Source organism: Boleophthalmus pectinirostris, unplaced genomic scaffold (genome assembly GCF_026225935.1).
Source record: "Boleophthalmus pectinirostris isolate CB_2022bp ecotype Guang Dong unplaced genomic scaffold, ASM2622593v1 HiC_scaffold_3, whole genome shotgun sequence".
In the NCBI taxonomy this organism is placed as follows: domain Eukaryota; kingdom Metazoa; phylum Chordata; class Actinopteri; order Gobiiformes; family Gobiidae; genus Boleophthalmus; species Boleophthalmus pectinirostris.
In genome coordinates this window covers 34,999,391-35,014,904 of record NW_026571299.1, presented here as the reverse complement: position 1 = coordinate 35,014,904, position 15,514 = coordinate 34,999,391, and the positions used below count along the sequence as shown (strand labels likewise).

Here is a 15,514-nt window from a genome sequence, read left to right as displayed (position 1 = left end):
AACTTCCAGGAAGATATTGTGTAATTCACAGTTTGGTGGTTGCCGGATACCAATTACATGCCACGTGTTTCAAATGCCATCGCTTTTCTTTTCAGAGGGGCTGTTTGTGTCATACACTATATATACAAACTATAACTACTACTATTATCTTTCATCTGTGTGCAGCAAAAGATCCAGCAAAAACAGAGGAGCTCATTGTCCAACAGGCTCCTACAGCTCCGCTCAAACAGTGAGAGAAACTTGACTACATTCTCCATATAGATGTACAACAACACACCTTTATGTAATAGGTAAGCCTGTGTTTCTGTCAATCATCATATCATCATATCATGTTTCCTTACGACCTCTTGTATATAACTGTGATATACTTATATTTTGATATTTGTTTTTTTTTTACTTACTATAAATACATTTATATAATTTATGTCTTATCTTTGATACCAATCTCTTGATTTTTTTTTATTGCTACTTATTTAGTTTAAGTAGTATAAGTTTATTACTTTTACTTCTTTTTTTTTTCTTTTTTTTTTACCTTGTGTTATTGTAATATAATGTGATGTGTGAGCTGTGTTCAAATAATTTCCCCTGTGGATCAATAAAATTTGTCTGAGTCTAAGTCACCTACCACGAGATGGCAGTACTCATTGTCTGACATTAGCTGGGAGCTATATTGTCACAGAAGAAGACTCAAAGTAGGAAGTGCATGTTCATTTGTCCCATGTGTTTCTTTACATTTACCATAGTTTAAACGAGATTTATCTAATAGTTTATTCCTAGGGACATAGTCATAACTGCCTTGTGGATAACTTCAGTGAGGAAAACGGCCGCATTGACAGTCCGCTTGTGTCATCTGGATGAAAGGCGCCGTAAGCAGCAGCATGGTGAAGGAGAATAAATGGGATATTCCTCCAAACGCGCCCGCGTGCATGGAAAAACACCTGTGCGCGGCCCGGTACCGATCAGGTGCACACATACCCGCTATTTCAGTGTTAAAGCATGTTTTACTGTCTCTGCCTTTGTGAAGCCCAATAGGGCCACAGTTAAAGTGCTGCCTGTACATTCATTGTATTGAATTCATTTAACGGACCATGCCTTGTATCCACAGATGGAGCCTTACTGCTTGCCGCTTCCAGTCTCACAGGCAGAAATTGGCAGGGCTCTGTTTGGCTCTACAGTAACCCAGAGCAGGCCCCCAACGAGGGCTTCTGTAAGGCAGGAGTGCAGACTGAAGCTGGGGTCACAGATGTCAAGTGGCTGTCTGACAAAGACATAGTTCTTGCATCAGATTCTGGTAAGTTCTATTTCATAACTCTATGTAACTTTATTGATAGAGGATCTGCCACCTATTGCTTGTCTCCCTGGGAATGCTACCTTGGCCTGTAATGGTGCACAATATAGCAAAGTGTCTGTTTGCCATATGTTTTTACATTGAAAGAATACCTAGAAAAGCATAAATTCTTATTGTGAGCAAGGTCTCCTTTCCAAAAATCTGACCTGTAAAATGACTTGGTGACATCACGTGTGATTGCCATACTATGGGGGGGCGGCGGCGGCATTCCAGACAAAGCAATAATGTTGAGCAACATTATAATCTCCAGGCATTCCCAAAAAGTATGAGTCATAAGTCGCTTTGTTTCCTGCAAACATGGGGATAAGCATGTAACTTTCTGAGAAAAAAAATATGAATTTACTAGAAATAAATAAGCATAACTGTGTTTTTTGTACAGGTGCCTTGGAGCTGTGGGAGCTGACAGAGAACGAGTGTCTGCTGGTGAACAGATGGACCAAATATGAGCATGACAACATTGTGACCAGTGTGAGCCCGATGTGTGGAGCAAGTGGTGCTGTTACTGGTAGCATGGACTACAGGTGAGCTCCTACAGGTGTGCATGCAACTGCAAACATTTATCTAAACACACCCAGAGTTTATGATAATGACTAATTTCTTTGTCTAATGCAGAGTTAAAGTCTGGGATCTTAGTCAGGAGACTGTTGTTACTACCTATCATGGTAACGTTTATTGTTTTTGATTGCACCAATGTATTTAAAGCTTCACATCACTGAAAGATTTAATTCTCATAGTCACATCCAAGAATATATGTCATACCTGTGGCTTGAAAGGGCAAATAACAAATTTATCTTCCACTTAAAAGATTTGATATGTTTTGCTTGTAAAGTCAGTTCAGTTTATGAATAACTATGCAAAGCTACTAAACTACTTGTACTCAGAATGCATGATATGACCCTAAGGAAGTGACATCATGTCGATCATAAGAATAATGCATAGATGTAATACATTTCAGACTTGAGTACGTGCTCTTTCACTCAGTTCTAATTTGAGTTTTTCAATACACTCAAGGACATATTACAATAAAAGTAAATTAAAGACACACCAAGACACTAATAAACTTATGTAATAATTGCTATGAAGAGAAGCCACAATTTGGCAGGTTTTGACCTCTCCCTCTATTGTGCAAGTAATTGTTATGCCCCAGTTTAATTTGACCAAGTTTTGTCGGCTGTCTTTTCTCTAGCTCATACAGACTCTGTGAATTGTGTTGTCTGCAGTCCTACAGACGATTCCCTGTTTGTGTCATGTGGACAAGTAAGAGATTTTGATTTCAATACAAATATTTTGCGATATTTAACGAGTCCTCTCATTTTTAATGTGCCAGTTGCTAAGCATGTCTGTCCTAATCATACCCTCTTTCATGTAGGATGGTCGTGTGTTGTTATGGGACAAAAGAAAGTCAACTAAACCAGCCTCAAGAATAGGTAAGAGTAGTTAACTTTATTCTTCAGTGATTGTTATATTGGTGTCTAAATTGTGCTTCAAGAGGTATATTACTTAATAGTCTTATTCTTTTCCCTCAGATGTGCCAAGTCCCCTCTGCTCCCCAACTACTATAGCCTGGAACCCACATCACAGAAGCACTATTGCAATTGGTGTGTGGTGTTCTCAGCTCAGAAATGGTATGACGGCAACATAAAATCTTTACAGATGTTTGATTGTATTTTCAGGTGATGAACTGGGCAGAGTAACTATAAAAGATTTCCAGGGGGTGGAGCCAGCTCAGATGCAGAATGTCCACAGTCGCAGAGTGAATGAACTTGCCTTCTCCACACATAGGTAAAGCTCATAGTTTTACAATCAATAACAACTACAGTAAATGTTCTAATATACATGTCTCTCCACTTTTAGCGCTGCTTTGCTGGCTTCAATAAGCAATGACTGTTCCGTAGCTGTGATAAACTCTGAACTGAAAGAAATGTAAGTTTGTATAACACTTTTTCAGAGACTGACAAATGTTACACACCAAGTAGCAAGTAGTTAAAGGTGCACTATGTAATATTTCTGGTGTAGAGTCTTCCACATACTTGTTTCCACGGAGAGATTGTCGCTGTGCCTGGAACGTTCCATCATGTAGCATTAAACTTAAATGAGCAGTTGACCCCACTTAGATCTGTGAAGAGGCAAACTCACTCCTTTTATAAAACTTGTTTAAGGATTTTGAGCAATTAAACACCCCCAGTGAAATAAATGCAAGATAGATCAGTTCAATGGCACGCAGTGAAATAATCATCAATAACATCCATGGAGATAAGGAAATGGCGGACCCTCCAATAAAAAAGCTACATAATGGACCTTTAAATATTCTTTCAAAGTATGATTACCAAAATCAAATTTAGAAGTGGGCAGTGGGAAAAAATACACTTTGATCCCCAAACTTTATGAATATTCAGAATCAAATCATAATATAATTTGTTTATAATCTTTTTTAGATATCGAGACCGGAGACACCAGGACTTTGTCAAAGGTGTGAGTTGGCTCCATGGAGGCTCTAACTCTCTGAGCACTGTCGGCTGGGACCATGCAGTTCTGCACCACACTGTCACTTCTGATACTAACTCTAACTCTTAGATTCAAAATACATACTCCTAGGTAATGTGGAATTAGCTGCTAAAAACAGTGCATTTTTGAGATTTTATTCACAGCTTTGAGTCTGGTCGTTTTTACTGAAGGATTTCCAAAGCACACCTTGCCAATGTCAAGTACTTAAATACGGTTTCAAAAACTCTTGCCGTTATGTCATTATGTGTTTTCATTTTGGTCAGGCTGGTTGTTATGGTTAAATCTACATTAAACGTACTGTAATAATAAGTTGTGGTTTCTCTGTAAGAGCAGAGCACAATAGGTTCTTTTTATGTATTTACTCTTGAATGTTTTTGATTGCTGGTGGTTGCTAATAGAAACAATAAGAAATTGATTAGCTCTTTAACACATATGCTGTCCATAATGGAGATATACTTTTAAATTAGTAGAATCTAGAACTTGTATTTAACCAAAACTGTATAAAAACTGCATAGATTTGCACTCACCACAAGATCAAAATATCCCTTATGTGCTAAAACTTTAAAAGAGCAAGGCCTCAGGAGTTAACAGGCTTAGATATGCAAATGGAAATTAAGGCATACAGTGGCTGTTGTTACATGCACATTTTAAATCAGATTATCAGAATTTTGGAATTATAACGTTATTAAAGTGGCATGTAAACAGCAAAGTCATGATTTCCATGGTCCATGGTCCCTCTGAAATTTTGCACTTGGCATGTAATTTAATGATCTTTACGGTACAGGAAATGGATAATTAGATTTTTATGTGCAACATAGCCACTGTAGTCTCAACCTATACATGCAGTTATGGAAACAGTGTAGGCCATCTAATAATAGATGTTCTCATGCTTTTATACCTCATGTATTAGCCTACAATGACTATATGATGAACAAATGGGGTCATTGGTACATCATATACTCATTGTAATGCAGTTTGTTTACATCAATGATGGATATGGCACAATAATATAGACTTACTGAAATTCTGCAGGAAGGAGCCTCAATCATTGCATACTGGGCTATCTTTATGTTGATATGAGGGTAGGACACCTAATGTTAAGGGCTTAGGTGTGGCAAGATTATGGATTGAATTACTACTGTAAATCATCTGTTTATTTTCTTTTTTTTTTGCATTATCACACCTAGAGAAGGACTACACTTGTTATGTACAAACTTTTGAAATTCAAACAAAGGCGAGGGCCTCAAGCAGGTAGGTTGTTAATACAGTGAATCATTCAAATTACTGCTATTAACAGAGATTTGATTGAGCAACCACAACACAATCTTAGAATGGTGACAGTCCTGATGCCCAAAATTCAGATTTTTTAGGCTAGACTGCTCATATTTATAGATGAAACTTAACAAGGAAAGTCACATACGATTTTTTAACATACACACACTTTATAAATGAAACTCCAGATCTGTCATAAACAATTTTTGTAAGTTTTTTTTCTGCACTGGTGGCAGAGAAAATTTAAGCTTGGAAATAACAAGTACTACTTATGCTCATTTTGGGTATATTTGCTGGTCTGGATTTTGGGTAATTTAAAAAAAACACAAAAGACTTTTTAGGTCTCAACATAAAATTTACTGACTTTCATATAAGAAACAAATGCCATTCACCAGTTAACGTCATTTGCAATTATGGCATTACATAACCGTAGATTACATGAGGATTGTATCTTAAAGAAATACTTATATAAACTTCCCTCTTTCATTATAAGCAGTTTTAATGAGCTGTAGAATGCATCAGTATGATTTAACTAGACAAAAATGTTATATGACACAATTTATAGCACAATAAACCACAGCAGCTAAAAAGACTTCATACTCATGTGCTTTATACATGCAACACTTTAAGGTCGTGACAGCAGAACTGGACAGTTATAATCTGTATTTGTTCAAAGTGCTTCCGGGTTGGACATTCAACAGGGTCAAAGTATCTTCATTTATATACAGTATCACTCCCCTTTACTGACCAGTGTAATGGGCTGTTTGGTCCCAGGTCGAACTGTGAATGTCATACCATACTGATGTCTTGAGGGTCCATTGCTTAAAAAAAGAAAAGAACAATTCTATTTCAATTTATTTTTGTAAAGTCCCAAATCACAACAGCAGGTTCCTCTCTGGGTGTAACAAAATAACTGATTTAACCAACAAAAAGTTAAAACATCAAACAGTGAAACAGTGCACTTTGTAACTTCTCTGGCACGAGGTCTACCATTTACTTGTCTTCTTGGAGATGCAGTTGCTTAATATGTTCCACGGTATAACATTACATTTATTTCATTACAGGTGATTTTATTTGATGATTGATTTCTAACTTCTATGACTTGCCCTATTGGTGTTGCCTGCTTGTCACTATTGAGTTATATAAGTTTAATGCCATATAATGGAATATTCCAGGCAAAGCATTAACATCTTCATGAAGACAGTCAAGTGGCGGACCCTCCATCAAAAAAGTTGCACATCGTTTAAAATGTTAATGAATAAATTAATAGCATAAGATTTTAATTTTTTTTCAAAACTAATTATGTCATACATTATGTTTTACATTTACCATAATAGTATTAATTTATTACATTTAAAGCAATTCAAAATTAAAGCATTATAGGCAATGTTTTAGTCATTAAAATCTTACCTGGTTGGAATAGGAATTCTGTTTGGCTCCTGATTTTTCTGGGCCATTTTGGTCTGTAGCTCCCTCATGTCCAGAGTTGCTGAGTTGTTGACCCCTGCATTTTTTGGAGTATTCACTTTTGGCATTACAGGCACTTCATTGTCCTCTGGTGAGCCCCAGTCATCCGAATTAGACTCGTGTTCACCTGCATCAGGACCCATTTTCTGGTCCATCTCCATCATCTTCTTTTTGAGGATATTGAGCAGAGTGGCTTGGCTGGGAGTAGCTGGGGTAGGTAGTGGAGCCTGGGTTGGTTTGGGTTTTGTTAGTACTGGTGGTGGCTTGGATTTTACAGTACTATCAAATGTAGGAGGAGGAAGTTGGGGTGCAGGTGGGGGTGCGGGTACAGGCTTGGGTGGAGTCGGAATGACAGGAGTAGTGATTGTCGTCTGTGCAGGTAGAGGAAGTAGGTGTGGGATGGTGTAAGGTTCATTTTAGGTGGGTGAGTTGGTCCATGGTTGGGTAATCCAAATCATCAAAACTCTGGTGGATGGAGGAAAGTCGGCATCGGTTCAGCAGAATATTTGGGAGATTTGGTGTGGTGACTTAGAGGATACTGGCTGTACCTGTCAAGTAAACTTTGCAGAGGCAAGGGCACTTCTTTTGATGTTTATTTGATAAATTGGTTCAGACTTTGACTCACTGGTTGTCCTTCCAAATAATTAATGGGAATTGGTAAAGAATTTCGGTTGATGGCTGGGTTCCTTGCTTGTCTCTTTGCTTAGCAGCCATCAGCAGTGCTAGAGGAGACGTGTCCTTCGGCGCACTTGAACCACTGATGTTACGGAGCTTGCGATCTATTAACGGACTGTATTTGCCGTTAAGTGTTGGAGATCCAAATTTTTCAGGTTGTCTTTTTGGTGAAATTTTGGAAGTGAAGCTGGGAGTTTGGTGGGGTAATTTGAGGGAATTTGTGTTTGGTTTGGTAATTTGGGTGGGGCAATTTGGGGTGGGGTACTTTGGGGTTTGGTCATTTGGGTATGGTAATTTGAGGTTTGTTGAATTTGGAGTGGGGTTTGATTTGGGGTTGGGGTTTGGGATTTGGGTGGGGTGATTTGGGGTTTGGTCATGTTTGGAGTGATTTAGGTGGTACCATTTGGACTGGTCCAGCTCCTGCGTCTTCAAAAAGTAATTTAGGTTGGATTTTTGGACCTGATTCTTCATAACCGTTCACAAATGATGAATTGGGAGCATTGTAGAGCTTTGCAGGGGACTGAGGATTGAAAGAGGACAGTGTAGGGGTGTGCACTGGGGGAGGCGGGGCGGGGGTGTCCGGGGGAGTGTCTAGAGTTTGTACAGACGATATCCGAATAGGCTTTGGGGGTGGATTCTTAAAGATTCTTGTTTTTTCTACAGGTGGTTGTGGTGGCGCATATTTTGGATGCTCAGGAATGTCGGTTGCTACTGGACTGGAAACAGGCACAGATAAACCATTTGATCCTGTAGATGGAGGCTTTGGTGGGGACATGGGTGGAGGGGTCAAAAAGTTGAAATCGTCTTCTTGCAAAGAGAGAAACTGTGATGGTGGTTTTGAAGCAGGCATCACAGGGGGCTGCAGAGTGCTGAGATCGCCCATGAACTCTGGAGGGGGGAGCACAAAGACCTCAGCAGGGGGAGGAGGCGGGGCCATGGAGGGAGGGGCTGGGACGAAGATCTCACCCTCAATTGGGTCAGTCACAGAAATAGTCGACCCATTAGAGATCTGGTCGTCACTCACTGAATAAGTCAAAAGAAAGCACAGGGTAAACTAAATAAATACGGTCATTTGAAGCTGCATTATCAAAGTATTCCTAGTGTCACAGATTGCTACAGAAAAGTTAAATAAAATAGAAACTACTTTATGTCACTGTCACAATAAATTATGATAGATTACCCATTCAACCCTTTGTACAAGTTGTGCAAATATACATAGCTAAAAGAAACAGTAAAGCAGTTGGTGAGTATTAATGAGTGACAGACGTTACTTATTCAAACCTCCACCTCTCACATCTTAATCGTACTACTATCGTTCCACTAGTACAAAGAATTAAATAATCAATATTACATTTTAAATATATATATATATATATATATATATATATATATATATTTTTTTTTTTTTTTTTTTTTTTTATTATTTTTTTTTTATATATAGCGCCAAGACACCCAAAGCGCTTCAAAGTGCATTATTCATTCACTCCACACTCAGTGCTGGTAAAATACTATTGTAGCCACAGCTGCCATGAGGCAGACTGACGGAAGTGCAGTTTGCTTAGCTTCTGAAATCTGATTAGATCAGGCTTTGTCAAGCCTGTATGGTCACAAAATGAACACAATAATTACAGAGCCCCAAATATTATTGTTGTATCTATCATTTGTTGAAATATTAGTGTGTCTAGTAATTATCATGACAGGCCAAAGTATACCTTTCTTTATATTTTAGCCATTTTAGCCAAGTATAACTGAGCTAATGTCCTGCCCCAAATTTTATAGCAACTCTATGGCCAACATTCATATATATTTCTTTTATGGATAGTATATTGCTGCTACCAGTGCCATGGGATTCAAATATGACCCATCTACATTGACCATTTAATGACAACCAAACAAAGAAATTACTTTCTTGTGAGACTATTGCAAGGTTATTTTTCCTAGAGAACAAACAACATTACAGTTACAGGTATTGAATGGCATTTTTGGTATTCTTTTGGCAATCTTTCATATATTTTTTACATTCCCTGTTAACATTTTATTTGCACATAATACATAAACCAGTTCATGCCAAGTAACATAAAATATTTCTCTGATCTCTCAAACTGCAAACACTCCCTGTCTGTTATAATACCTGGCATCTGTCTCAGCCAGTTCAAGCTATTGAGCCATTTCCTGGACAAACATTTACCTGACCTCAATTTTCAACTCAATATGGATACATTGCAATTGTAGTAATCCATCAAATCAGTCAAACCTAAGGCGCCTTAAATAATCTTTGTGTAAATAATATCATAACTTGATGTAACTTGAATAACTTGAGAGCCAGTGCATATGTTTTAAGTATTTATTATAGGCAGTTAAGGGCTTACCTGATCCATTGATCTTTGTACCATTGATTGCAGGGGCATAGTGGGGCACAGTGGGTGTAGGGACAGCATATGCTTGGAAACTGTCAGATGACGGCTATGAGGGAAAAGAAACAATTAGGGATATTTGTGATTTTTGAAGTTCAAGCGCAAAGAGACAACAATGAGTCGTGCTGTGCTAATGGACGTGGGAACTTTTCTTGGTATTCAGCATGAGAGTAAACCAACCAGTTTAGAGGCATTGTACAGGCCTGAAAACAGGTTAGCATGCTCTAAAATCTTGATACCAGGAGCAGAGGATCATTTTTTCAGTAGTAAAAAGTGTGTATATGTATAATGCATAAAGCCTAATTAATACTGATACTTAACTATTCTTCTGGTTGCTGTTACAACTACCATTTTGTTACTGTTACTACTAGTCCTACTATTGTCATTACAGATTGCATTTACACTTTTCTTTACTAACATCCATATTGCTCAAGTTAGATTTCAATTTATTCAAATGTCATGTTGTTGGTGTGATTAAAAGTATCTTGCTCTGTGCATACGTGAACTGCATAAACAAAAATGATTAATTTAAATTGCTAAAACAAGCTGTGTTGACACAATATTGACCTGCAATCACTATGAGGGTAGTTCTTTTGAAGGGCATGTACAGTACAAGACTAGTGTACTTATTCCATTCATTATCACAGCACAATTCCTACTTGAATATATGTAATGTATGTGGCATGTTGACGTCATTTTGCATCTGTACACGGGTTCCTTAACAACACAACATCGTCAGCCAAACTATTTTGGCAGCTGGCCTGATCTCGCACCTCAGATGACTTTGCTATGACATTTCTCTTTGTATTTTGCTTGGATCTAAATGTGATTCTTATAAACGCCCTGCAGAGTGAGGGCGCGCCGCTGAATGTTTGATTTTGTATTTTGTTCTTGAACATATGAGTCACTTTCATTTGAGGCAGAGTCAAAGCTGACCTGCCCATGCTCTTCTGGGTGGGGCAGCTCAATACATGCCTCAGACACAGTCAAAAACACTCCCAGACGAAAAGGTGTGTATGAACCTACGCGTTAGGCTTATTTATGTCCGTAGCATAACAATGTGATATGAGACGCAAATGGGATGACATCAGTAATCTAACTTTGGCTGACTACGGGTGGGACAAGATACAGTTTCCACAAGACAAGATTGGTTTCACAAGAATGAGATTTTGACATCATTTCTAATAATAAAAAAATGTAATGGTTACTGGTTAGTGTATTTTTAAAAAATGCTGTGACTGTAGCAGTGCTTTTTGGAACTTGTAAAAAAGTGGATTCAAATATTGCAACAATTGTTATCGCAATAAAAAAAAAAAAATAGCACATCGCATCTTTACAATAACAATGCACTGGATTTGTGAAGTGCCTTTCAGGACACCCAAAGTGCTTTTTCACATTACGTGCACACTTACTTTCAATCTAACAGTTTCTCAATCTAAGTAAATATTTACTAAAAGTGAAAACATGTCATTATCTAATCATTGCACAGACACATTCTTCAGCTTTTTTCTTCAGCAAATATGTCTATTTGCATATAGAAATGTGCTTAGTATTGCACATTTTTGTACAAGGTTACTTAACCGAAGCACTCCCTAACAATTATCTGGGCTTAAGACGAAGACATTAAGAGAGAGATAAAAGAAATGGTTATGTAGCAAACAGAGAAAACACAATGTACATCCTTATGTTATGTCATTGCATAAAAGCGCTACATTAAAATATGAATCTTGTGCTATTTTATAATTTAAATTCTTGGATATTGGCATCTATTTTGCTATATTTATGTACATATTATGTTGATATTCAGTTACAATAGTTTCTTTGTAAATGTACTGCCCTATGAATGCATTTGACTGTAGTAATTTACCTCATGAATCAATAACTATCTAATAGTTACCAGTGTAGTGATTTCTTCTCATTTCCTTAGATCAACTTTGCAACTTGTCTTGTGTATGAAAAACTCAAACTTGCATAAACACCACATCATAATTTGGAATTAGATTTGATAACCCAGGACTACAAACAGGTCTAACTGAGGACTATAAACAGGTGCAAACCAAGTCTACATCTGGACTGAATTGGGCTCAACCTAGGACCAAAGCAGGACAAGTGTGAGTGCACCTTTAGACTGCGTTGGCTAATTACTGACAGGGCGTCGTCCAGTCAGACCCTAAGTATATTTATGTTGTGTTAGATGATATGACAAAAATGTAATACATTTTTGTACCTCGTATCAAAATTTTAAGTTTGATTTTGCCCTATTAAATCCAAATAAAAATGGCTTTCAATATTGTTTTCTTGAAAATAAACAGACAGAGATCAAATCATTGCCATTTACCACAAAACAATAGTCGATTTCCTTTCTCTAAACTTTGAACTCTGTTCCAAACCACACACTTTTACTGACCAAGGACTGGCGGTAAACCTCTAAAAAGACCTAATCAATTGACAACCAACAATTAGAAATGACTAAATCTCATTAAAATGTAATTAATTACACAGCCATAGTGTACTTACAGAATAGTGTTTGACTGTGGGCCGGGCTCTCACACTGGCTGTACCAGATTCAAGAATGGTACCTGAACCTAACACCAAATCCACATTATCTGAAAAACAAAACACACATAAAGATCAGAAATATGTTAAAATGGCCTTTTACTTATCCATGTACAGTTATGTCAAAAAATAAACATTGAGTAAACTGGTCTCTGCCTGTATCAGAACTCATGTCAGAATAATAATGATTAAACTGAAAATGTGCTCTGCCAGGTGAGATATAAAAATACACACCTCTCCATATATTCTTAAATCCTAGCATTCTGGTGGAAAATAATGACAGAAATTAATATCTCAATATTGTTTTGGATTATCCTGGAAATTATTCAATGTTCTGGCAATAGGCCTGACATGAAAGTTTTGAAGTGCGATTGGTGAAGCACAATACATTAATGAAGAAAATATAGACAATAAATGATCATATTGAAACCCACAAAAAACTAGCAGAAAGAAACACTTTAGTAGTAAGTTTGTGTTTATATCTCAAGTCTTATTGCAGCAAAGAAGAAAGAAAAAAAACTTCGGTAGTGCAAAGAAAAGGTACACGTGAAAAATAATGTCCATCAGAAATATTGTTCTATCTGCCTTAAACAATAATAATAACAATAAGTCGATATAGTAATTATCATGACCTATCAGGCCTATCTGGCAATCCATCAGAAATGTGCTAAAATGTGTCTGTTAATGTCTTGGTTAAGGTTTGGTTCCGAAACTTTTTTTTTTTTAAATATAACACAAAGGTGCAGAAATATAACTTTATTGCCTTGTTTTCAAAGATAATGCAGCAAGCATCTCTTTTAATGTAGTTTTTAATAGTTTTTTGAGATGTGCCTACTCAGTATTCTAAACTTGTATATCTCCAAATAGTACTTGATGCATCTTCCACCTCTTTCCTGTGGTTTTGGTCATGGTAACACTGTGCACTGTTTCTGTACAAGTGAGGAAACTTAGTGGAGGAAACTTAACAAAAAAACTATGTCTTTCCAATTTCCATTATGTCACAGATGAGTAGCAACAGCAGTATTTATGGACACCTATAAAACCTTGGGAACAGTGTAATCCTATACTACTTTTGTTTTTCTTTTGACTCATTCTTTATAGATCTGACGCAAGATGAAGCTAAAAGGTGATTCACACATCAAGTTTGGATATGCACAAAATGAACAGAATGTCGCTGGCTATAATCAATCAGTCAATCAAATCTGTTTATTCGTCCCAGCGGGGCGATTAAAAGAGCAGAAGTAGCTTTAAAAACACACACATTTATGATTAAACACACACACAACAATTAAAGGTCAGAAAAAGGCTTGGGTGACCTGCTGACAGATATCACCATGGGAGGCTCTTGGTAGTGGCAGTGTTCCCTGTTGCATTCCTTTGCGTCCCGTGTCACGTTTGTTTCATAAGTGACTGATGAAAGGCGCCTGTCACTGAGAAACATTTAGTCTAGCTCTACTGTTGTCTAATACTTTTACATAACAAAAAAACCAAAGAGCTGGCAAGCCTGGCAATGTAAACACTCTATATGCTCATTACATGATTAGCAAAGACAGGCATTCACTAGATTCATACACCTGTAATGCACATGTTAACTTTTACATCAGTCTGAAGGAAAAATGGAATTGCTTTGCTCAAACATAACAGAAACTAAGTCTGGCTTTTACTTTACTAACTTTACTTTTACTTATACTAATAATTATTTTGGAAGTCAACTTTTTTGCTTAGTTGGCAAGTCAAACAATAATTTCTATTAAGTTAAAAAAAATATATATTAATATGGTGATTGAAGGCAGAATTGAGTCAGTTGTTTTTTGTTGGTTTTTTTTGTTGGTTTTTTTAACTTTTGATTTTGTGTTTAAGAGTCTGTATAATGAAAAAATACAGTTGTAATACTTAGAAGGTGTTTATATATATATATATATATATATATATATATATATATATATAACCTTCTAAGTGTATGTATGTGTGTGTGTGTGTGTGTGTATATATATATATATATATATATATATATATATATATATATATATATATATATATATATATATATATATATATATATATATAAAAGAGCTATGTAATTTTTAAATATAGTTAGCCTGAGACCTTTACCAATTTGAAGCCAAACTACTTTATTTTACTGAAAAGAGCAATAGAGAGATGGCTGATCTTGCACAGCTGCGAGGCAGTGGTTTCTCTCATTTACATTGACCAGACTGTGTTAGACAAATATTGTTTCCCTTTTGTGGTTTGCGTGCTCCAGTGTTTCCTGTTGAGAGGCTAAATATCTGGAGTAGCCCATAATTTTCATATTAATGATCTATTCTTCAGTCAGGCACATTAGATAGACATGATAAACTTACATGCAAGTGTTACATTTAACTTTTTACACCAACAAAAAATAGCTATCTCCTGTTATTTTTAAGTCTTACATATTGCTTGTGATCAAATTATACTAGATTAAAACTACTATACACATTTCAGAACATACATTACTTTACCTTACTTGAGCCACAGTCTAATGTAAGCTATTACAAAGATCCAGCTTGACCACCATGTAATCATATTTCTATTTCTATTTGATTACAGTCGTTTGGTTTTACTCATATTTATACATAAATGTACCTGTCCATGTTATTCAGCACAAATATAAACCCATAGAGACAGGCCAGTGTCCTTGGTACAAAGGTTGTTTTGTCAGTGATAATGCAAAATGCATAAGACTCCGGTGAAAGCTGGTACTCACCCATATCCTTCATTTTCACGTTGGTGTCGAAAAGTGACTGGTTCTTTCGACCCAGAAAATTAAGCGTGCCCTTCTTCATTGTGGCTGATCAGCTAATATTCACAAAGAAAAAAGTACAAAATTATTGGCACATTATGAAACACAAAAAGTCCAACCCAAGTTTGTGTGTCGCCCTAAAGGCAGGTGCAGCGTTCTAATCTGATCCAGAGGTTTGGGCAACTAATGGAGAGACAGAGAGAATAGAGCAAGCCCCGCCTACTGCGCTGCGTCTGTCTGTGCGTCTGTCTGTCACGCCCACAGGTGAGGCCTCTAAGCAAGAGCATTCCAGCCCACTGCGGTGTAAATAGTGCGCCACATGACTGGTCCACTTTTAGGTCAAATCAGCAGAAAAGAGGTATCAAGTCTCTATACATCAATAGCTCAGAATGTGGGCTAAGCTATAGGACTACGCCTTGACAAGGTAACCAGGCTAAGTTCATCCTTGAAGTCTATTAAATTTAGAGACATATGTTACTACAGATAATCTTACAC

General features: G+C 36.9%; 2 protein-coding genes across 3 annotated transcripts; one reads left to right on the top strand and one right to left on the bottom strand.

Annotated features, from left to right (window-relative positions):
- Positions 1-66: 66 nt before the first annotated feature.
- Positions 67-4,162, top strand: wdr77 (WD repeat domain 77). 2 transcript variants are annotated; one of them, XM_020934019.2, is made up of 11 exons: positions 67-290; positions 778-963; positions 1,106-1,291; positions 1,728-1,869; positions 1,961-2,010; positions 2,535-2,605; positions 2,718-2,775; positions 2,875-2,946; positions 3,022-3,130; positions 3,203-3,271; positions 3,784-4,162. In XM_020934019.2, the coding sequence occupies exons 2-11, from the start codon at positions 855-857 to the stop codon at positions 3,920-3,922; spliced, it is 1,005 nt and encodes a 334-aa protein (XP_020789678.1). In that variant the 5' UTR covers positions 67-290; positions 778-854; the 3' UTR covers positions 3,923-4,162. The 2 variants fall into 2 exon arrangements, with proteins under 2 accessions (XP_020789678.1, XP_020789679.1); XM_020934020.2 differs by lacking the exon at positions 67-290 and adding an exon at positions 607-692.
- A 3,478-nt stretch (positions 4,163-7,640) lies between these two features.
- On the bottom strand, positions 7,641-15,171 carry LOC110168789 (uncharacterized). Its single transcript, XM_020934278.2, has 4 exons — positions 14,984-15,171; positions 12,199-12,287; positions 9,637-9,730; positions 7,641-8,290 (listed from the first exon to the last, which is right to left on the bottom strand). The coding sequence occupies exons 1-4, from the start codon at positions 15,060-15,062 to the stop codon at positions 7,641-7,643; spliced, it is 912 nt and encodes a 303-aa protein (XP_020789937.2). The 5' UTR covers positions 15,063-15,171.
- Positions 15,172-15,514: the final 343 nt, after the last annotated feature.